Source organism: Saccostrea echinata, unplaced genomic scaffold, assembly GCF_033153115.1.
Source record: "Saccostrea echinata isolate AGI-Se365-2 ecotype Australia unplaced genomic scaffold, CSIRO_AGI_Sech_v1 ptg000022l, whole genome shotgun sequence".
Classification (NCBI taxonomy): Eukaryota; Metazoa; Mollusca; class Bivalvia; order Ostreida; family Ostreidae; genus Saccostrea; species Saccostrea echinata.
The window spans coordinates 12,133,801-12,157,311 of record NW_026889771.1 but is presented as its reverse complement, the minus strand read 5'-3'; the positions used below and the strand labels follow the sequence as shown (position 1 = coordinate 12,157,311).

General features: G+C 32.6%; 1 protein-coding gene across 1 annotated transcript; it reads right to left on the bottom strand.

Annotated features, from left to right (window-relative positions):
* Window positions 1-7,019: 7,019 nt before the first annotated feature.
* LOC133190412 (major facilitator superfamily domain-containing protein 1-like) lies at window positions 7,020-15,788 on the bottom strand. The gene is made up of 13 exons (XM_061326033.1): window positions 15,481-15,788; window positions 14,504-14,610; window positions 14,086-14,198; window positions 13,282-13,337; window positions 12,507-12,650; window positions 12,111-12,269; window positions 11,739-11,854; window positions 11,472-11,572; window positions 10,953-11,061; window positions 10,291-10,428; window positions 9,996-10,135; window positions 9,679-9,793; window positions 7,020-9,276 (listed from the first exon to the last, which is right to left on the bottom strand). The coding sequence occupies exons 1-13, from the start codon at window positions 15,512-15,514 to the stop codon at window positions 9,145-9,147; spliced, it is 1,464 nt and encodes a 487-aa protein (XP_061182017.1). The 5' UTR covers window positions 15,515-15,788; the 3' UTR covers window positions 7,020-9,144.
* Between the last annotated feature and the right edge of the window lie 7,723 nt (window positions 15,789-23,511).

Sequence of the window (23,511 nt, the reverse complement as noted above, 5' to 3'; positions counted from 1 at the left end):
GCTAGCATTTTTTTTATTTTTCTCTCTTTAAGCGATCTTGAAGTGAGGGACCAACCATTTACTCTGGCTCTTTTTCTGAACAGATCGTTTGGAGGAGGAGGGGTCAACTGCCATTTTACTTTTTAAAATCAGTACCAGCATAGCCCTACCCTTCATTCTACCAAACAAATTTATAATATACAGGATACATTAATTTTGTTTCTTTCAATAGCACGCAAGTGCCGACTCACTAGTTGCTGATGTAAAGAGCTTTACTTATTTCGAAACTCCATTTCCGTTTCTATGTAAACCACTCATTTTTTTTCTCCTGATTTTGAAATTAAATTTGTAATTCAAAGCCAAACTATGTAAATTCCATTGTTCAAAACTTGTCAATCAGACATAATAATAATACTAAATACTAATAAAAGTTCTTCCCTGAATCCTAATAGTTTGAATAAAAAAAATAATATTCCCAAGACATTAAAAAATGTAAAAATATGATTTACTTCATTACTAAGTACAACCTTTTTAATATTTTAATATTGTATGTACTGTAGTAATTAGCAAATACAATAATTTTCTGTTTGAAGCAAATCAAATTACTTTTTAGAATAATTAAGACGTCCAGTGTATTTTTCTTTAATCAGTCCCTTGAAGATTGGTTGTTTCTTTGTTTTAAATCCCTTTATTTTTGGAACGAAAACATTTGAACATTTGCCCGGCACTTTTGGCCATTGGGCAGTGAGGGATCTTTTTCGTGCCAGCAGTTACTGTGACACTGGACCTAAGTCACCCCTACTAATGCTACTGTGATTTAAATTCAAGACACGTGGTGTAGGTTGACCCATTCTAAGGTTATAGGGCAGAACCGGTTTTATAAATAAAATTGGCAGTAAACAGGAAATTGCTATAATCTGTTTCTTTTAAAAACAAGTCCTATAAAAATGTGTTTCCAGAATTTTCTGAAAGATTTTTAAGATTTTAAACAGAAATGAGTGGGATTTAAAAAATCACAATCTATACTTTAAAATTAATTCGCTTTTGTGATAATTTACGGCGAAAATTGGAGCTTTAGGGTAATGTCGCGTGTAAATGACTTAATTAGTGTGAGCTCATCTCACTAAACAAGTACTGCTAAGCAGTATTGAAAAGCGCCTTTGATTGTTCTACAAAGTCATCGGCGCTTTGTTTGAGTCTCAAAATATTCACTCATCAGTCAAACAGGAAAGTTTATATTTTTTCACTGTTTTCCTAATAATAAAAATTGACCAAGTATGTTTTAATTAGACAGTACATCAAGCATTACAATTTGTAGGAGAGTTATATTTTTATTTAAAAGCAACATTAATTAGCTTGAAATTAAAGAACTTCACTCGACACTCCTATTTTCCTCGGGATGTTTCGCATATATCCATATCAGTCTTTCAATAAAAAAAAAATCAGCAAAAGTAACTGTTCTTTGATGAGAACTTAGCTCTAAGTACTGTTATCAGAATATATTCTGTTTATCCTTCCTGGTGCTTATCTGCATCACTCTCAAAATTTTTACTCATCAGTCAAACCTGAGATTTAATTCTCTCTTTTTCAATGTTTCATATACCCAAACTAGGCGTTGCATAAAATAATAAAAAGCAATGGAAAAATTTGTCGAAAAATCCTTCGACATTATTACTGCATTGTTAATTTAGATTCATATGAAAGAGAAGAATCATATAAGAGATGTGAATGAAAATATTCCATCCAGTCTGTTTTTCAAAACTTTTTTAAAAATAAAAATATATTAGAAAATATGATAATTTATACCTTATTTTCAATACAATAACGTAAAACAAAAATGGACTTCATTTTATTGATTGACGTTGCTTTGTAGTGCAGTGCAATAAAATGCAGTTAAATTCTTATTATAGTAAGCATTGAAAGGTGATATTAGGTTTGAAAAATATACTCGGGTGTCCGGTCTTTGGGTATCTGAGAATCTTGTCTTTTTAGATATTCGATTTGAATAAATTCATACTGGCGGGAGATATTTCACAAGTTAACGACGTAATAGTTGTGAATCAATTTACCTTTAAAGTTGCTTTTATACGACATTTGTATGATATTCTGTTTACAAATCACCTTTTGTACTTTTTTTAAATTTATAAAGGTATTATTCCAATAAATTTCAGAATGTATTTTCAAAGCTGCTGTCAGGAAAAAAAAAAAAAACATATTTACCTACCTTTCCAACTTCAGATTTTAGGGTCGAGTTAGGGGAAGCAAAGATAGTTTTAATGATGGTCTAAGGGAACCAGGTTTTTGTAGAAAAAAAACACTTTTTACCCCCCCCCCCTCCCCATTCGGCCCCCATGGTAAAAATGAAAAATTCAAAAGCTTCTTGCACATGTTCAAGGCACCATCAATAATATTCCGAAAGATAATTGGCTGCTGCTTAAGATGTAAGAGTAGTTTGAGGAAAAAGAAAGTGTGACGGACGGACCAGGATAACAGATATATGTATATGATGTATATACCCGAACTTCCATGTGTGTTGGTATAATAAATATTGATCTGAAAACAGGAAGTAAAATACACCTTTCTTCTTTCTGGTTCTACTCTCTTATCAATGAAAAGGTGAACTAGCAAACAGTAATCAACCTCATAAATCTAAAATTCCATACAAAATCAATAACAATAAAAAATCAATAAAATCAATAAAACTATAGATGCTGTCATAAGACAGTATCACTCGTACTAATCTAAATGCACACTCCTTCATATTTGGGAAACCAAGGAAAAAGACACAATAGTTCTTTAATTCACACAGAATATAATCAAATCGAGCATAAAATGCTAAGGTGAACATGAGACAGTAATACTCGCATTAAGGTGTTTGCCTATAAATGCCCAATGGGCCTCTTATGTAAGTATTTCAAATATACTAAATTCATTATCAGTCTAAAATTACAGAATTTAATGATGTTAATTAAGAACATATTTAAAAAAAGGGGGGGGGCTCATAATTGTGACTTTTTAAATTTATTTTCAAAATAACAAATATTATTACTTTAGTGCATAGCGTTTTTGAAGAACTTTAAAAAAAATTGATGCAACTTTCAGAGTTGATTGAATTGTGCAAACTTTTATCAGTATTTGGGTAGGCAAAAACCCTTTCCAAACCCACACCTGATCAATGTTGTCAAAACCAACCCCATCCATAATTTGCCTGTTTTCCCATCGTATTTGGAAATAGATGGCACGTTATGTAAAAACATCGTTTGAAATTACAATATTTGTACATGTACACCTTTTTGAAAATTTCTACATCCGCGCTTCGCATTGGACTTGCGATGAAAGTTTTACATGGGAATGTATAGGAAAAAATCTTCTCAAGAACCGCACTGGACAAGAAAAAGTTTCATAATATAGGGTACAATCAAATTCGTTCTTTCAAAACTCTACTCTTCCTACAGTTTTGACCCAATTTCATTAACACTTAGAGCACAAGTAGATTGTACAAAGACACATAATTCTATTTATCGCTTTTTGATTTCCACGAAATGTTGCAATGGTTACTAAAAGTGCATTAAAAATGTTATTCCACCAACAGTTTTGGTGCAATTTTCATACGAATTTGTACACAAATACACAATATTAAGATACATAATTTTATTAATCAGTTTTGATTTCAGTGAAGGGTATTTCCATGGTTACTTAAAATATAGAGCATTTTGATTTTTTTTTTCAAAATGCCACGTCTCTTACAGTTTTTGTCTGATTTCCATACAACTTGGAGTTGAAGTTGAACATACTAAGGTAGATAATTCTATACAACAGTTTTTTTTCTTACTTTGACAAACAGTGTTCCCATAGTTACTAAAAATAGAAATTTCTTTAGAATTCTTTCAAAATCCTACTCCTCAAACAGTTTGGGTTGGATTTTAATAAGCCTTGGTGTTCAAATAGACTATACCAAGATAGTTACATAAATTTTCGTATCGTTAATGATTTTTAAAAAAGTTTTCTTTAAAATTAAACCCACTTATTTCAAAAAGATACATCTTTATTGTATAAATATACACCACTAGAGTAGGGCGGGGATGGTACATTAACTTCTATATTGATATGTTTCATGATATTTGTGTCACAATACGATTCATATTAGGATATAAAATCTTTTTGTAATGAAATGAACAAAATATTTCTTCACAAATAAGAATAATTTATTCATAGAAGTTTATACATGTATGTATGCTGTAAAACAAAAATTTTAACAAAAGCGGTTTAAATTATAATGTTTTCCATATGCATAGTTATTTGTTTTACATATTTAACCCAAAATGTTATGTAAACAAAGAAGAAGCAAGACTGAAAATTTGTTTGCGATATTTCCACATTTTACATGCTAGTACTGGGGTATACTGACAGACGGACGGACACATATTCATCAGCAATATGTAAACCAAAGAATTCATCCCAAGACGTTAATTTCATATTTTGTTACTAAAAATGGTGTCTCTCTCTCTCTCTCTCTCTCTCTCTCTCACACACACACCCTTCCCTCAAACACTTCATTTAATGCACCCGTGTTTTCATGACTTTAAAAACGCCTTCATTGTTTAGAATTTACCTTGATGGGCAGGGGGTGTTTCACTCTAGAGCAAGACTTCAACGGGGAAACGTGGCCCTAGAGTGGACCTTTCCAAAGAGGATAGTATCACTCTAGAGTGAATCTTGCACGGGGGGAGGGGGATGACGAAGGCTCTAAAGTGAGGCTTCCCCCCTTGGGTAGACTTGCTATCTTTTGGGGTGAGTATGCCTCAGGGGAAGTATGGCTCTAGAGTTAGCCTTTAACCCCCCCCCCCCGGGGGGGGAGGTAGGCTCACTCTAGAGCAAGACTTCCGGTGGGAAGTCTCACTAATGGGAGGGGGGGGGGGTCGCTCTACAACACCGGAAAGCTCGAACTACACCTTTTCGCTGGTACGATTAAAAAGTTGCGGTTGACATTACGTCGAGATAGCTAGCCCGAGGGTTCCGAGATGATGTTACAGACATTGTTTTCCTCCTTGTTCTATATGACTGGTAGCAATTGCTTTAATTCCTTGGATAGGAGTAATTCTAACGTTTGTTTTAACTAATCCTTGTGCAAGCATATTTAAAAAGATCATAAAAAATATACAAACGTGATAAAATCGTGTTTTTTTAATAAATTGTTGTTTAGTCAATCAAATAATTATAAGTTTTGCTTCTCAGTAACTTTAAAGACCATATCAACTTTCAAGGAAGGGACAAACTACAAGTGGAGGAAAAAGATATTTTTGGCTTAAGTTTGGTATGTGAATTTTTAATTCCTTACCTTTTTCAGACCTTTTGCATTTTTTTTAACTTGTACGTTATGAATTCTTAAATTGTTTAGCTCTCCAAGATATCAAGAAAATGAGGAGGTATAGGATCACAACTGGCTCTTCTTTTTATTCAGATCATTAGCTCACCTGAGCTGAAAGCTCAAGTGAGCTTTTCTGATCACATTTTGTCTGTAGTCCATCTGTCCGTAAACTTTTCACATTTTCAACTTCTTCTCCAGAACCACTGGGCCAATTTCAACCAAACTTGTCACAAAGCATCCTTGGGTGAAGGGGATTGAAGTTTATTCAAATGAAGGACCACGCCCTCTTTCAAGGGGAGATAATTAAGAATTAGTGAAAATTTAATAACATCTTTTAAAAATCTTATTCTCAAGAACCACAGTGCCAGGAAAGATGAAACTCATGTGGAAACATCCTCAGGTAGTGTAGATTCAAATTTGGAACAAATCATGACCCCCAGAGGTAGGATGGGGCCACAATGGAGGATCAATGTTTTACATAGAAATATATGAGAAAAATCTTTAAAAATCTTCTCAAGAACAGCAAAGCCATGATGAGTCATATTTATATGGAAGCATCCTCGGGTAGTGTAGATTCAAGTTTGTTCAAATCATGACCCCGGGGTAGGGCGGGGCCACAATGGTGGATCAAAGTTTTACATAGAAATATATAGGAAAAATCTTTAAAAATCTTCTTCTCAAGAACAGCAAAGCCATGATGAGTCATATTTATATGGAAGCATTCTCAGGTAGTGTAGATTCAAGTTTGTTCAAATCATGACCCCCGGGGGTAGGGCGGGGCCACAATGGAGGATCAAAGTTTTACATGAAAATATATAGGAAAAATCTTCTTCTCAATAACAGCAAAGTCCTGATGAATCATATTTATATAGAAGCATCCTCAGGTAGTGTAGATTCAAGTTTATTCAAATCAGGACCCCCAGGGTTAGGGTGAGGCCACGATGGAGAATCAAAGTTTTACATAGAAATATATATGAAAAATTTTAAAAATCTGAAGAAGAACTGCAAAGCTATGTTTAGTCATATTGATATGGAAGCATCCTCAGGTAGTGTAGATTCAAGTTTGTTCTAATCATGACCCCTGGGGGTAGGGTGGGGCCACAATGGGGGATCAAATTTTTACAAAGAAATATATGGGAATTTTTTTAAAGCTTCTCAAGTACAACAAAGCCATTTGTTATATTGAAATAGATGCATCATCAGGTAGTTTAAAATTCAAGCCCCCCCCCCCCCCCGGGGAATCTTTTCAATACTGAACTGAGTTGTACTTTTGCCTAGCCAATGTGCTCAGGTGAGCAATGTGGCCCATGAACCTCTTTTTGGGGATGATGAGGGATGGGGCTTATTGGGGATGATGAGGGATGGGGCTCATGCAGCCTATATCAATCATACACACACACACACACACACAGTAAGGATAAGTTTCTTTGAATATCGAGTGCTGGCTAGTTGCAGTTGGGTAAAGCTTTACTTTTTGAGAAAATTCCATTTACTTTTCTGTGCAAGAAAAATCATCCCACAGACCCCCCTCAACTAGATTCTGGGCATAATTTGTAATTCTTGCCCAAACTAAGTAAATTCTCTTGCACAAAACTTGTCAATCAGAGACAAAGATAGTGATTCTTCTTAGCCTTAAACTTTGATGAATAAAAAAAATTCTACAAACTACAAATTAAATAAAATATGTTTTATTTAAACATTTGTGTACAACCTTTTCAACTGTTGTAAATAGCAAAGACAATACTTCACTTTCACTGTTCGTTTGCAGATATTGAAAAACTTGAAAAGGTTCAGTTGAGCGCTGCAAGAATTGTGACAGGTCTGTCAGTATTAGCGTCAAGAAACTCGTTGTATGTTGAAACAGGATGGGAACCTCTTATAATAAGAAGGGATAAAGCTAAACTTTTAACAATGTTTAAAATCCACAATAACCTAGTTCCTGGTTATTTAAAAAATATAGTACCAGTAGTTAGAAAAAGTGTTTCAAATTATAATACTCGTAATTCAAGTAATTATTTTTTACCGAAGTGCAGGCTTGAATTACTAAATAAGTCATTTGTCCCTGATACTATTCGCAAATGGAATTCATTGAGTAACGAAACAAGGGAAATAACTTCAATAGGAATTTTTAAAAGAAAATTGAATAATGATAATGACAAGCCTCCCAAGTATCTATCATACGGCAAAAGGTATCTGAACATTTTACATACAAGATTAAGGCACAATTGTATTTTAAATCATGACTTGTATAGATGTAACATTATAACGAATCCAAATTGTTCTTGTGGATATAAGGAGGATAGTCATCATTATTTCTTTGTGTGTAGAAAATATCTTGAAGCTAGACGTTTAATGTTGAATGCATTACTTGTAATTAATAATGTAAAAATGTTAAATGTGCATAAACTGCTATGGGGAGATGAATCATTATCTTTGCAGGAAAATGAAAAAATATTTGGTATTGTTCAAAAATTTATTCAGGATACTGGTCGTTTCAATTAACACTTACATGTACTTGTATTTACTACTTTTTGAAACTATTTTAATATGGTTATTGACGTCATTATAATCATCATTATATCAACTGATATTCCTTAGCAATAATAATTATTGTCTTTGTTCTTCTACGTTCATGTATAATATTGTAAAATTGTAAATCTTTGTAAATGTTGTATGGCTATTAAGATTTTATGTATGGGAGAGGACTATCTAAGTTTTTAGAACTTGTGTCCAATCCCTTTGACACATTGTCAATAAAATATGTTCAAAACAAAAAAACAAAACTTTCAAAACATTATTTTTGACAACAATTGAGACATTTAATGTCATGGATTTTTGTTACAGTTTCCCAGTATATTCTGGTGTGATTTTGTTGAAGAATATTAGAATCTGTGATGAAATTACCTTCAATAATGTAAAAAAAATTATTTAAATAAATAAAACGAGCAAAATCCTGTGAATTTTGGCCTGGTACAAAAAGAAAAAGTTTTTTTTTTCTATTTTGAAGAAAGTAACTGAACAATCAAAGCTGTATACATTATTTATAACAAGTGTACTATTTTGGCACCATTTACTTCATGACACATACATAAAAGAATGAGTGTTAATGATGTAAGAAACATATTTCAAATGTGTTCTAACAAAGTGAAGAAAAAACATTACCAGATATAAGATACCAAAACAACAATCCGAAAGAAAGAGCAAAAGCAGAAACATTATGAATAAGGAATATATTATATCACTGCATGAGTATGCAAAAATTCAACTTGTTTTTATCAAAGTAAATGAAGAAGCAGAACTTTTGTATGCCTCTTTAATGTTTTGTAGTTGTGTGAACTTATACATGCTTCTTTATTGCATAAAGAACAGAAATGGTTTACATAAATTCAGGGTCAGTAATTCTATATGAGTGAAAAATTCTCAAATTTGATGTACGAAAAACAACAATAACATAAATTCAGGGTGAATATAAAGTGTTTTAAAACAGTTAACTCATATAAGGTCACAAAAAAGAGAGAACATTTCCCACTAAAAGTCATCATTTATATATGGAATCATTTTAGATAAGAAATTTTGTCAGCAATCCAATAGTATTTAACTAAATATTATAATTCTTTTCATCTTAAAAAATACATTTTCTTCAAATTTCTTTTATCAAAACATCAGATATTAAAGACAATAATGACTTCCTTCTTTTTCGTGGCAGCAACACATATCAAAATTTCGTTAATAAATGAAACATTTTTTTTCTCTCCACATCTGTGACTAGAAGTTGAGATGATACACAACCTAAATCATTAATTAATCCTGTGCCTTTGCCGTCCTAACAATGGCTCTTCCTCATCGTCTGTTTTTGTTTCACTCTCACATACAGATTTTTCCAGTTCTTGCTGCTGCCGTTGTTTTCTGCTGATGTTTAAAATGCCACCCTGTAAAAATAAAACATAAAAAAGATTGATTTTTGAAGATAAAATACAAAATAATTTTTTTTCATTAAAAATTCCTTCTTGGGAAATATTTCTTATACATGTACAGTTATACTGATTACATCTAAAAGCGAACATAAGATGGATCATTAATTACATGTACAGTCAAACCTCATTATCTTGAACTCAATGGGACCAAGAAAAAAACTTCGAGATATCCAAGGATTCAAGATATCGAGGGTAAAATACTTAAAGAATAAGTGGTTCATACTTCAAAATTACTTCGACACATATCCATGGTATTCGAGATATCGTTGTTCGAGATACCAAAGTTCTACTGTATTTACACTGTAGAAAATTAGGTGTGCGAGCACAGATTATCCCTGCTCTAAATAAACAACATACCTTTCTTTTGTCTGTTATGTTGAGGAAGGTAGTTACAGTTACACAAGCCAGAGAATTAGCCAACAAAAATATCATCACATACTTCCATCTTTTTAGAGTTTCCTCATCACTCAAACTGAAAACATGAAAACAAGAACTTTTTCTGGAGGGAGCCATTTTTTTCTTCATACTTGTAAAACACATCATCATATTAAATAAAATTATTACACACTGGGTCTTAAAGAACTCCAGGGTTCATGAATTTAAAATTTATAACTGTTTATATTTTTTAAGAAATGAATTTACGAAATTATGAAATACACTCATGTAGTGTTTACCTTTCATTCTTTCCAAGAATTTGTCCCACCACCAAGTTAGACACACCAATTCCAATCATCTGTATTGAGGTAGTAAGCCCCATGGCAGTCCCCACAGTTGCCTGGGAGACAACTAGGGGGATAGAAGGCCACATACTGGCCTGAAATAAAAAATAAATCATTACCAACAGTAATGCATGTCCAAGACATCTACATTCACCTTCAGTGTGAGGCATACAAATTAACATGAGATAGCTCTCCTAGTTAAAATAAATATTAATGCTTTTATATGAGACAGAGTAAACGTTATACTCACAGCTGCAAAGGAGTATGTGATTCCCAGCCAGAGGGTACATACGAGGGGGTACACCTTGGTGAAGGCCAGGAGTCCAAAGAGGGGGATAGTCAGCAAGGCACACAGAAGAGCCAGGATACCCCGCTTACCTATTATATCCTATAACAGATAGAATATGACTCACCTTTCATATCTGATTTACTAACAACAAAAATGAAAAGAAACAAGATGTGTTTGTGAAACACTATGCCCCCGATGGTAACACAATTCTGGAGTGGGACATAGACTACAGTGCAATAGTTATGGCCAATGTTAAAGTTTTTCAAATGTAGGTCAAAGGTCACAGTTGAGGTCACATGATCAAAAATTTCTGTACCAATGGAAAGGTCTTCTCATAATGAACACTCATGTCAAATATTAAAGCCTTACCCTTGACAATGCAATAGTTATGGGCTAGGTTAAAGTTGACAACAGACAGACAGACAAACAGACAGACAAACAAACAGACAGACAGGACAAAAACAATGTACCCCCAGGATCTTTCGGGTGTTCTCCAATTTCTTTTCTTCATGAAATAATGCCCAGAAGTTGCAAAATATAATTTTTTTCTATGTTCAACCATTCTTTTTGGTTCATTTACCTAAAACATTAAACAAAATGTTATCATTTACTCATTTACTCACAATGACTCCTCCCAGAAATGGAGACAGAATCATAGAAACATCATAGACAGCCCCGGCAATATAGGCACTAACATCTTTATTCATCTTATACTTCATATGAATGAACTTACTGAAAAAAAAAGTTCATTAAATCAAGTAAATGTATGAAAGTATGTAACAAGTTTGAAGTCCTTCCAAAATCATAGAGTACAGACTGATTTTTTAATTTTTAGTCAGGATTTTCTGACTGAATCATCAGTACAAAATTGGTACAACAAACAATATCAGTAGACAACATCTAGTTTTACCAATGACAACTTGCATTTGCAGTCACCTGATTACATTTAATATGATATAGCAGTCAGCTACATGTTCTAGTATGTATATAGCATATTCATAACACTACAATTTATTTCTTATTTTCCTTCAAAAATTGTAATGTTCTATACTATTCCAATCAAAGTCTGATTTATCTGCCATTGTTCAGCTATGGTACAACATATAATACTTATTGATGCTATATTATTCACATCATCTCACCTAGCATCTGCTACAAAAGGGAAGACTCCATTGTAGAAGAACATGATGGACAAGGCTAACAGCCAGTAAGAAAGGGAGAAGTCCTTAATGTCTGTCAGTTTCTGTTGAAAGAAATATTAGTATTCTAGTGATCTAAGACAAATGCAAAAGCCATAAATGATAAATTTTGCAAGATTAAATCTGCAACTTTTGACATTTATATAAAATTGAAATTTTGTTTTTAATCTATAACAATATAGGTATATTTCCGAACATGTATATACATACCAATTTCTTAGACTGTGATTTTAGATTGTCTTCGTCCCCAAGGGCCCTGACACCCATTTTGTCTAAGAAACTGACAACTATTGCACTAACAAAACCCAATCCACACAACATGGCTCCTGCAAAATAAGGATATTATGGATTTAGTAAGGGTACCATCACTACAAACTGATTTGACAAGGCATTTTAAAGGTAATCTTGAATTCTTAATATTTTCAAGAGTCACATTCTCCATTGAATTATTAACTCATATCTCAAACATTAAGTTTTGATGCTTCAATCTCTTCTTAGTTCAAAAAAATTTACTTCGAGTCAAAAGAACATCATTACTTAAAAATAACAATATGCTCAATTTGAATAATTCTAGAATAGTACCTCCCCATAAAGTCCAAGGTAAACCATAAATGTCTTTGAAGTTTTGAGTCAGGAAGAAATTCAGAACACTTCCCAATCTTGAAAATGCCAGAGTTATTCCAAATGCCAAAGCCAGCTCTTTGTTTCTGAACCAATAAGCTGTAATTCTGTTCTGCACAACTACAATGAAAGAAAAAGAAATACAAATCTGTTACTACAACTTAAATTTTACTCAGATCAAATGTGTATTTATCTTTTTATTGTTTTTGAAATGTAGATGATGATTGTTCTTTAACTAAAAAACTTCCATGACTACAGTCTTGCCTTTAAAATGCACCAAGGGACTCAAAGATTGGCAAATTAACCTCCATTTTAAAGGTTTCACCCCAAAGAAAAAGAAACAAAAGAAATGCTTACTTGTGAGAGAGCCATTTCCTGAACCAAACAACAGTCTTCCCAGTAACATAATGGGCAACATGTATGATGTCCCCTTTAACATGGCTCCTACTGCAAAAGTGGACGACCCAAGGACACATAGGAAAGAAAAGAGGAACACTCCCACTACAAAAAATACAGGTATACATAAAATAAATAGCACATATTTACCATAGATTGCAGGTAATTGAACTTTTAATCATTCTTTAAGGTCAGATGACACGTTCCTCGAAAATATATAATTTTTCCCAAGAATTTGTCATTGAAGTATTGCTACTTAAACAAGTTTCCTCATCTAAAATTGAGGTACCTTACCAGGCATTTGGGCAGGATACCAGAGGGTGATACATGCATTTCTTATATAATCCTTGTGGGTAATCTTTTGAATTGCCAATGTCACAATTTTTGGTGTACTTATTTTAAAAATTTTTTAAAAACAATTCAGAAATCACAAGAGAATGACAATTATGAATAATTTCTTATATAATACCAAGGTATACAAAACATATATTTGAGGAACGTGTCATCTGACCTTAAAAGTAATTTTATAACTTCAATTAATTTGTTGTCCTTCTTCACTATATATAAATGCACAAATTTATCTATTTGGTGATCAAGGTTTTCCAGAGACCTTTCTGAATTTTGGAAGGGAGATGAAATAATCTCAAACCAAAAGCATTTCATAGGTGACTACCTGTTCAACTGGATCTAGAATAAATGACTTAAGTTCAAATAATACCACATGTGTACAACTTACATCTATTTCCCAGCTTGTCAATCAAAAACCCAGCACCAATAACTACAATGGCATTTCTGTAATAAAATACCTATTTTTATGAATATGAAAATAAATAAGCATATTTACTGCTAAAACAAATGGACTTTTGTAAATCAAGTTCACTTAATTCATTGTTTCAAAATATAAGGATATTTCTAGTTAATTTTTTAAATGGTTAGTGTAAACTGAAAATCAATCCTGTCCGAAGGTTAAAATACATGCTACATTTTTTCCCCTGAATCAGTACAGTGAAGCCTTGTTAATCCAAATGTCAATAATCTTGACACTTCACCTTTCCAATAAAATTTGTGGGAAACAGAATTAACATTCATCTCTATGAATTATAAAAAGTCCATTTCCTCAACTTCATTACACTTCATTAATCTGGACGATTTGTATGGTAACACACGTGTCTAGATAAACGAGAGGTTAAAATAATTTAAATTTACATATTTTTTAAATGAATTTTTAACATCTCAAATTTTAAATATTAACTGACATTATTTTTCATAAGTATATACAGTATATTTGAAAGTAAATTCTGTATTTAATATTTTCCTGAAAATAATCAGTAATCATTTTGAAGGAAAACATGTATATTGCAAATTCGCTAAATATACGTTAAAGAATTAGTAATACTAATATAACAAATTAGTAAAAATGCAGGTCCCATGGACTTCGTTATAACCGAGTTTTACTGTTAGTATATAACAAAGTCTCATACCATTTACTAAATGATTCATTTATAAACTGTTCTGCCTTTGAAATGTAGAAATGACTTACGTCCAAGCATAAATGGCATACAACAAGTTGTAGTCATCATCAGACATTCCCAGACAATCCTCACAGATACAAGTTTCGTGGCTTGTATTTCCTATAGTATAGTTGGTACAATTCTAAAAAGAACCCAAGAATACAGATATAGTCATGATGATTTTTTTTTTCAATATTACATAGTCTAAGAGCATTTCCTTTTATTAATAGTGATTGCTGATGATACTGACTTAAGATGCAATAATCGTGATTTATTTTGCTTGAGAGATCCTAAATGCAATAAGCATACATTACTTTTTTCTATGAAAGGAGACACATAGTTACTGAGGTTATTTAAAATTATGTTGTTCCAAAAAATTGATGTGGAACAAATTTTCATTTCTCTAATCATGTGCAAGATGTAAGGCTGTATTATTGTTTCGTTTACCTCACTTCTGGTGAAATCATCCTGCAAAACACTAGGCATGTCAAAACAGAAATAACTCCCAAATGTAAGCATACAGTTGAAAAATAGGATTAAAAATCTGTAATAGCCTGAAAAAAAAAAATTACATTTTATTCATGATTGTTTATCTTTATTCTTATCAAAAACAAGTTTTTGTTCTCACCAATATCACTTAAAAGAAAATATCACTCTACATTTCCATGCAAGCCGAGAACCTTGAAGGAAGCAGAATTGTGCTAATTTCCCATCATTTACAAAGGTGCTATATTCCTGCAGGGACGTACGTAGCATCATTTTCAAAGTGAGGACCAACACCCTCCCTAATAAAATACTAAATGTGAAAAATGTAATTTGGGAAGGTGGTGTTAAAAGTGTCCCCCTCCCTCCCCACTACCTGCCTGTCCTGTGTTTTATGCAAGAAAATGTAAGAGTATGCATATTTTATGTACTATAACTCATAATTACATTAAAAACATTATTTATTTTGTTCCGAAATCTTATGTTAATAGATAAATCCACTCGTATCTAGACACAAGGGAGGTTACGAGTTGACTTTGTTGTTTGGTTATAATTTATATGTGTTGGGTTTGAATTGACTTGGTTATGAGTGGGTCAGGTTATGAGTTGACTTGATACCAGATGAGCCTTTGTTGGTTTCTACCAATAAAAGCAAAGATGTCCAGTATAAAGGTAGTCAGGCAAGATCATCTGCTGAGTCAGTTCTTCAAAACGACTGTCTTAGAGTTTCCAAAAGCCCAGTTCTAAAAGTCGATTTGGTCGGTTCTTTTCCTCTTATATCATACACAGTACAGTACCTCAGTTTCTATTCTCTTTAGAGAAGTGGACAGGCTTTCGCCTACATCCGATGTAGGCGAAAGCTTGTCCACTTCTCTTAAGAGACTCAGAATACCTCAGTTTCAACTAGTAACCGTGCTAGTTTTCTATTATAAATAACTTACCCCTCGAGGGATCCATATTACATGGGCCTTCCATCTTTCGTTCTGTTCAGATATCAGAACCAAACCAAAATTAGTGGAGGTTAGTCTCAGCTAACAGTATCACGAGTAATGAAACCTCTTTTCCTTTAGCAAGTTCAGGTCGATGAACTTCGAACCAAAACATACATTCACATCGTTTTGATTCACTCGCCAAAGATGGACAGGCTTTAAGCTTATTTTCTGCTTCTTTTCAATAACCAATGTGTTCTTATTAACTATATTGCCAAAATATAATGAAACATTATACGTTTTTTTTTCAACATTTCAAAATTTCTGAAATTTTCATTCCAATCAGCTGATACAGTGTTAACTCGTACGAAAACTACTTTTGGTTTATAATAAGTCAGCCACAGAAATATTCGGATGACAACTCATCTGGTGCCTGGCCTCGTAGCTCGTACCTATAATGTTTACACAATGAGTTACTTTTATTGGAATTGAACAAGACCCTTTGTGCCACCCGGATTCAGTAATAGTCTCTTCTACTGTATTATAAAAGTTTTTACATCAATTTATATGTTTTAATTGAAAAAAAACTTTTTTCACAATCATTGATAGAAATTGCTACATATGATAGACTTTTTCTTTATAAGGATATATATGATGCATATTTTTTCCTTTTCAGAAAAGTAATTTACTTTACACAATATTTATTCAGAAAACTGAATGAATTGGCTAACAGCCAATGCTTATAAATACCCTCTCCATACAAAAAGTCAAAGTATGTACCATGTGTACATGCATATTTAAAGATCTGAATGAAATGTATAGATTACAATACGGGTAAAGAAACACGCGCGCGCACAGAGAGAGAGAGAGAGAGAGAGAGAGAGAGGCATAATTGTATAAATAACATATTCAGAGGAATATCTATCATATATTGACACGCGACGTTGAAGTTGATCTGATATATTGTTGTACACAATTTGTGATGTTTTACTGTATTTGAAACGAAATATCCAAACTCCCATGTTAAAAAAATTCTGATGAGGTAAAATAAATCTATGCACAAAAAGTTAATTAGGATTGTCGTAAAGAATAAACGTTTATTGTGATGTATATATTATAATTTACGTTAATATGTTAATTTGATGTTACATAGGGTTTTAGTAATTAAAGAGGGGGAAAATTGAAATCTCAGAAACAGAGAAAGTTATGGAAATTGTACTGATAGATGCTCCACTCTAAATTAATAGGAGATAAAAAAAAAGTGTTGTACCCCTTTACTATAAAAATTAATTTTATTGATTTTTAAGTATATAGGGGCACATCATTCAGGCATGTAGGAAGCAATTTCAGTTTGTTTGTTTGTTTGTTTGTTTTTTTTAGGGGGGGGGGGTTCACAACCAAACATTTTCAGTTTGGATGGGCACTACCAAGCAAAAATTCCTTAACAAGCAAAATAAAAAAAGGAGGTCCAAAGGTCATCAGACGTAATTATTGAGGGAGAACATCAATAAAGTAGCCTTGTTTTCTATAGTATACTATATATCAGCAAAATTATTGGTTGGGGGAGCGCCCCCCCCCCCATCCATCCCTTTGGTTCCTATGACTATCATAATTATTTACTGTTTAAGATGGGGAGCTTTTAATTAAATCATGCTGCCTAAGGCAGGGTAGGTTCTATTTAACTGAGGACTGGAGGGGAGGGGCATGCAAATCTTAATTTTATAAAATATACCATATCTTCGTATTATGACGATATTGAAACCACCTGGTAGACTCAAACAAAAACAACAAGAAGATATACTAGAAGCTAACGAAAGATTTATTGATAATCATCCAAAGACATGCATACCTACATTACAAAATACTAGCGACAATAGTGTAGAATGTTTAGTCTTACCTGATCGCTCAATCTTTTCTTTCACCCTTATTCCTTTTCTTTTTCCACACTCTCCCTTCCTCTCTCAATTCTCTGTTTCCTTTTCCCCCCACTCTCACCCTTTCTCTCTACCCACTCTCACTCTTTCCCTCTCTCACTCTTCTCTCCCCCACTCTCTCTCCCTTCTTTCTGACTCTTCTCTCTACCCATTATCACTCTCCTCCACTTTCACTCTTCTCTCTCCCCACTCTCAACCTTCTCACTCAACACTCTCTCCCCCATTCCCACTCTTCTCTCTCCCCATTCTCAGCCTTTTCTCTCCCCTCTCTCGCCATTCTCTCCCCTCTCTCACTTCTTCTCTCTCCCCACTCTCACTCCTTCTCTCTCCCCACTCTCACTCCTTCTCTCTCCCCACTCTCACTCCTCTCTCCCCACTCTCACTCCTTCTCTCTCCCCACTCTCACTCACCCTTCTCTCACTCTTCTCTCTCCCCACTCTCGCCCTTCTCTCTCCCCACTCTCACTCCTTCTCTCTCCCCACTCCCACTCACCCTTCTCTCACTCTTCTCTCTCCCCACTCTCGCCCTTCTCTCTCCCCACTCTCACTCCGAAAGGGGGAGGGGGGCTTTTGTGTTGTTTTTAAAATTGACTGCTTAAACACACTCCTTGTCCCCCTAAAAAATATATATATATATATGAAATATTATTTATTAAAACATGATGGTGACGTTAACCTTTTGTTTGTGTTGTCCATTCTATAGCTTAATGTTGAGCTAACTCCTCAAATAATCCATTAAGTTACCTGTAAGTGTCCATTCTTTTTGGAAAACTGTCCATTCTTTTAAGAATGGACAGTTTTTTTTTCAAAAAGAATGGACAGTTAAAACAAACAGAATGGAGAGTTACAGGTAAACTTTGGAATGTGTTTTAGAGGGAAACAAAAACAAATACATTAAATACTTTTTAATTTACATGTAAATAACAAAAAGAACGCGGAGATCAAAGTTAATCCAGAACACAATGTCTGCACAGCATCCACTCGATTTTACTCTTTTAAATCCATGAATAATGCACATAATTTCAATACTCAAAACTTAATTTTCACAAAACTCAATTCAAATGACACAATTTCACATTTGATTAAAATTTCAGAAAAATATTCCCTCGAGGAGAATTCATTTTCAGATAGAAGTATGTACACTGCATGTACGTCTAATATTAAATCCTCCACCAAGAAAACAGTTTGCACCATGAACACTTCACTGCCGCAGTTAATATTTCGGTAGAAAATAAATAAAAATGAAACATTTCCAGATTTGATTTGAAAAACATTTTCAGGTTGAAGATTGGCTTACGGCTAATCCAACACTCAGAATACAATTTGCATCTCACCATTACACTGCTGCAGTTAATATATCCTCAAAAATAGAATTCATATAAAACATTTCCAGGTTTGATTCGAATTTGATCACCTGTATCTGTCGTCGAAGTTCATTTTTGGGTCAAAATTTTGCTGATATTTCTTTTACTCTTACTTTTTTTTGTTTCCAGATCCGAATATCACTAATTTTGTGCATATTTTGGTTTATTAGAATTTGATTCTGTCGTATACTCTCTCCATCAGAGGAAAACATGTATGCCTTCACAACACAAACTGTAAACTGATTTTGAAGCATCGCATACTTGTATAAATACTAGTATCCCAAAAATCCACCTGTATCTTTCCATTCTTAAGACAAAAACCTTTTGTTATTTGCATCTGGAAACACAATGGCTATTCAACAAATTGCTCTGCATCCCTAGCTTACCCATGCTGTCCATTCCGTAAACAATGAACTTGTCATTGTATCTGTCATTGTAACCTGTCATTCTACCTGTCATATCTGATATCAGTCTTGAACATTTTTTATTTAATTTTCAGAACAAAGGAAACCATGTTTTAAGTAGGAGAAAGGCCTCAAACTCTCCATTCTGTGAGAGAAAGAACTTATCTCGGACCTACAACCCAATTACTTTTGCTGATTTTTTTTAAATTGAAAGACTGATATACATGTGTAAATATATGCAAAACATCCCGAGGAAAATTGGAGTGTCGAGTGAAGTTTTTTGATTGCAAACTAATTGATTTTGCTTTTAAATAACAATATAACCGTCCTACAATACATTGCATTGCAATGCTTGATGTACTGTCTAATTAAAAATTTTTATTATTAGGCAAAACAGTGAATAAAAATATAAACATTCCTGTTTGACTGATGACTGAATATTTTGAGACTCAAACAAAGCGCCGATGACTTTGTAGAACAATCAAAGACGCTTTTCAATACTGCTTAGCAGTACTTGTTTAGTGAGATAAGCTCATACTAAGTCCTTTACACGCGACATTACCGTTATTTACTCTGACTTTAACACATGGTCATTTGTGAATGTCTCTCTAACGTCTTATATATAGTATACAAGCCTGTTACTCGTTAGCATTGCTTAAATATTTACATAATATAAAGCAGAAATCAATGATCGTTTTGTCTACGTTGTTCAAAGGGACATAATTTGAGTTATGGAACTTTGAAACAAAACTTACATTATGCAAATTTCCAAATAAACATTCAATCACAAGGACAAATTGTATATAAAGGCTGTCTTTGGAGGGTGCATGGTGGGGAATATTTCTAATACATTGACAAGTAAAATAAGTGTGCTTGTTAAAATAGAAGTAGAATTACACCACACTGCACTCTGCTGCAATACAATGCGATACATTGTGATGCCTGCCAAATTGTCCAATCAAAATTAACTTAGTCCATTTTTTTTTCTTAATTGAATTTAAAAACTGATTGAATACACACACTTTTTTTCATTTTATGCTTTGAAAAAAAAGTTTCAAAAACAGACTAGAGAGCATTTCTTTTATTCTCATATTCTTAAATATTTGTTTTCTTTGATATGAATCAAAATTAACAATCAGTAATTATGTTGAAGGACTTTCGCAAAGTTACGTGTTGCTGTTTTTTTTTTTTTTTTATCGAATGACTAGTTTGGGTATGCACAAAAGATCCAAAAGAAATGAACACTCCTTTTTGACTGATGAGTAGATTTTTTTGTTTGCATGAGAATTTATACTGTTTACCATAATAAGAATTTAACTGCATTTTATCTAATACATTGACAAGTAAAATAAGTGTGCTTGTTTAAATACAAGTAGAATTGCACCATACTGCACTCTGCTGCAATACAATGCGATACATTGTGATGCCTGCCAAATTGTCCAATCAAAATTAACTTAGTCCATTTTTTTTCTTAATTGAATTTAAAAACTGATTGAATACACACACTTTTTTTTTCATTTTATGCTTTGAAAAAAAAAGTTTCAAAAACAGACTAGAGAGCATTTCTTTTATTCTCATATTCTTAAATATTTGTTTTCTTTGATATGAATCAAAATTAACAATCAGTAATTAAGTCGAAGGACTTTCGCAAAGTTACGTGTTGCTGTTTTTTTTTTTTTTATCGAATGACTAGTTTGGGTATGCACAAAAGATCCAAAAGAAATGAACACTCCTTTTTGACTGATGAGTAGATTTTTTTGTTTGTATGAGAATTTATACTGTTTACCATAATAAGAATTTAACTGCATTTTATTGCACTGCACTACAATGCAATGTCAATCAATAAAATGAAGTCCAGTTTTGTTTACATTATGGTATTGAAAATAAGGTGTAAATTATCATATTTTCTTATATATTTTTATTTTTTAAAAAGTTTTGAAAAACAGACTGGATGGAATATTTTCATTCACATTTCTTCTATGTTTCTTCTCTTTCATATGAATCTAAATTAACAATGCAGTAATAATGTCAAAGGATTTTTCGACAAAATTTTCCATTGTTTTTATTATTTTATGGAACGCTTACTTTGGGTATATGAAAGATTGAAAAAGAGGGAAATCTCGTGTTTGACTGATGATTGTAAATTTTGAGAGTGATGCAGATAAGCACCAGGAAGGATAAACAGAATATATTCTGACAACAGTACTTAGAGCTAAGTTCTCATCAAAGAACAGTTACTTTTGCTGATTTTTTTTAATTGAGAGACTGATACAAATATATGCAAAACATCCCGAGGAAAATTGGAGTGTCGAGTGAAGTTCTTTAATTGCAAGCTAATTAATTTTGCTTTTAAATAACAATATAACCGTCCTACAATACATTGCATTGCAATGCTTGATGTACTGTCTAATTAAAACATACTTGGTCAATTTTTATTATTAGGCAAAACAGTGAATAAAAATATAAACTTTCCTGTTTGACTGATGAGTGGATATTTTGAGACTCAAACAAAGCGCTGATGACTTTGTAAAACAATCAAAGACGCTTTTCAATACTGCTTAGCTGTACTTGTTTAGTGAGATAAGCTCACACTAAGTCCTTTACACGCGACATTACCGTTATTTACTCTGACTTTAACACATGATCATTTGTGAATGTCTCTCTAACGTCTTATATATAGTATACAAGCCTGTTACTCGTTAGCATTGCTTAAACATTTACATAATATAAAGCAGAAATCAATGATCATTTTGTCTACGTTGTTCAAAGGGACATAATTTGAGTTATGGAACTTTGAAACAAAACTTACATTATGCAAATTTCCAAATAAACATTCAATCACAAGGACAAATTGTATATAAAGGCTGTCTTTGGAGGGTGGATGGTGGGGAATATTTCTAATACATTGACAAGTAAAATAAGTGTGCTTGTTTAAATACAAGTAGAATTGCACCATACAGCACTCTGCTGCAATACAATGCGATACATTGTGATGCCTGCCAAATTGTCCAATCAAAATTAACTTAGTCCATTTTTTTTCTTAATTGAATTTAAAAACTGATTGAATACACACACTTTTTTTTTTCATTTTATGCTTTGAAAAAAAAAGTTTCAAAAACAGACTAGAGAGCATTTCTTTTATTCTCATATTCTTAAATATTTGTTTTCTTTGATATGAATCAAAATTAACAATCAGTAATTATGTTGAAGGACTTTCGCAAAGTTACGTGTTGCTGTTTTTTTTTTTTTTTTTTTTTTTTTTTTTTTTTTTTTTTTATCGAATGACTAGTTTGGGTATGCACAAAAGATCCAAAAGAAATGAACACTCCTTTTTGACTGATGAGTAGATTTTTTTGTTTGCAAGAGAATTTATACTGTTTACCATAATAAGAATTTAACTGCATTTTATTGCACTGCACTACAATGCAATGTCAATCAATAAAATGAAGTCCAGTTTTGTTTTACATTATGGTATTGAAAATAAGGTGTAAATTATCATATTTTCTAATATATATTTTTATTTTCAAAAGTTTTGAAAAACAGACTGGATGGAATATTTTCATTCACATTTCTTCTATGATTCTTCTCTTTCATATGAATCTAAATTAACAATGCAGTAATAATGTCAAAGGATTTTTCGACAAATTTTTTTATTGTTTTTATTATTTTATGGAACGCCTACTTTGGGTATATGAAACATTGAAAAAGAGGGAAATCTCGTGTTTGACTGATGAGTGTAAATTTTGAGAGTGATGCAGATAAGCACCAGGAAGGATAAACAGAATATACTCTGATAACAGTACTTAGAGCTAAGTTCTCATCAAAGAACAGTTACTTTTGCTGATTTTTTTTAATTGAGAGACTGATACAAATATATGCAAAACATCCCGAGGAAAATTGGAGTGTCGAGTGAAGTTCTTTAATTGCAAGCTAATTAATTTTGCTTTTAAATAACAATATAACCGTCCTACAATACATTGCATTGCAATGCTTGATGTACTGTCTAATTAAAACATACTTGGTCAATTTTTATTATTAGGCAAAACAGTGAATAAAAATATAAACTTTCCTGTTTGACTGATGAGTGGATATTTTGAGACTCAAACAAAGCGCTGATGACTTTGTAAAACAATCAAAGACGCTTTTCAATACTGCTTAGCTGTACTTGTTTAGTGAGATAAGCTCACACTAAGTCCTTTACACGCGACATTACCGTTATTTACTCTGACTTTAACACATGATCATTTGTGAATGTCTCTCTAACGTCTTATATATAGTATACAAGCCTGTTACTCGTTAGCATTGCTTAAACATTTACATAATATAAAGCAGAAATCAATGA

Bases quoted from the DNA above. Each gene is read 5' to 3' on its own strand.
- LOC133190412 (XM_061326033.1), bottom strand. From the start codon at position 15,514: ATGGAAGGCCCATGTAATATGGATCCCTCGAGGG. The intron at 14,199-14,503 runs GTAAACGAAACA...GGTTCTTTTTAG, and splicing joins ATGATTTCACCAGAAGTGAG to AATTGTACCAACTATACTAT. The intron at 11,062-11,471 runs GTGAGATGATGT...TTTTTTTTTCAG, and splicing joins CCTTTTGTAGCAGATGCTAG to TAAGTTCATTCATATGAAGT.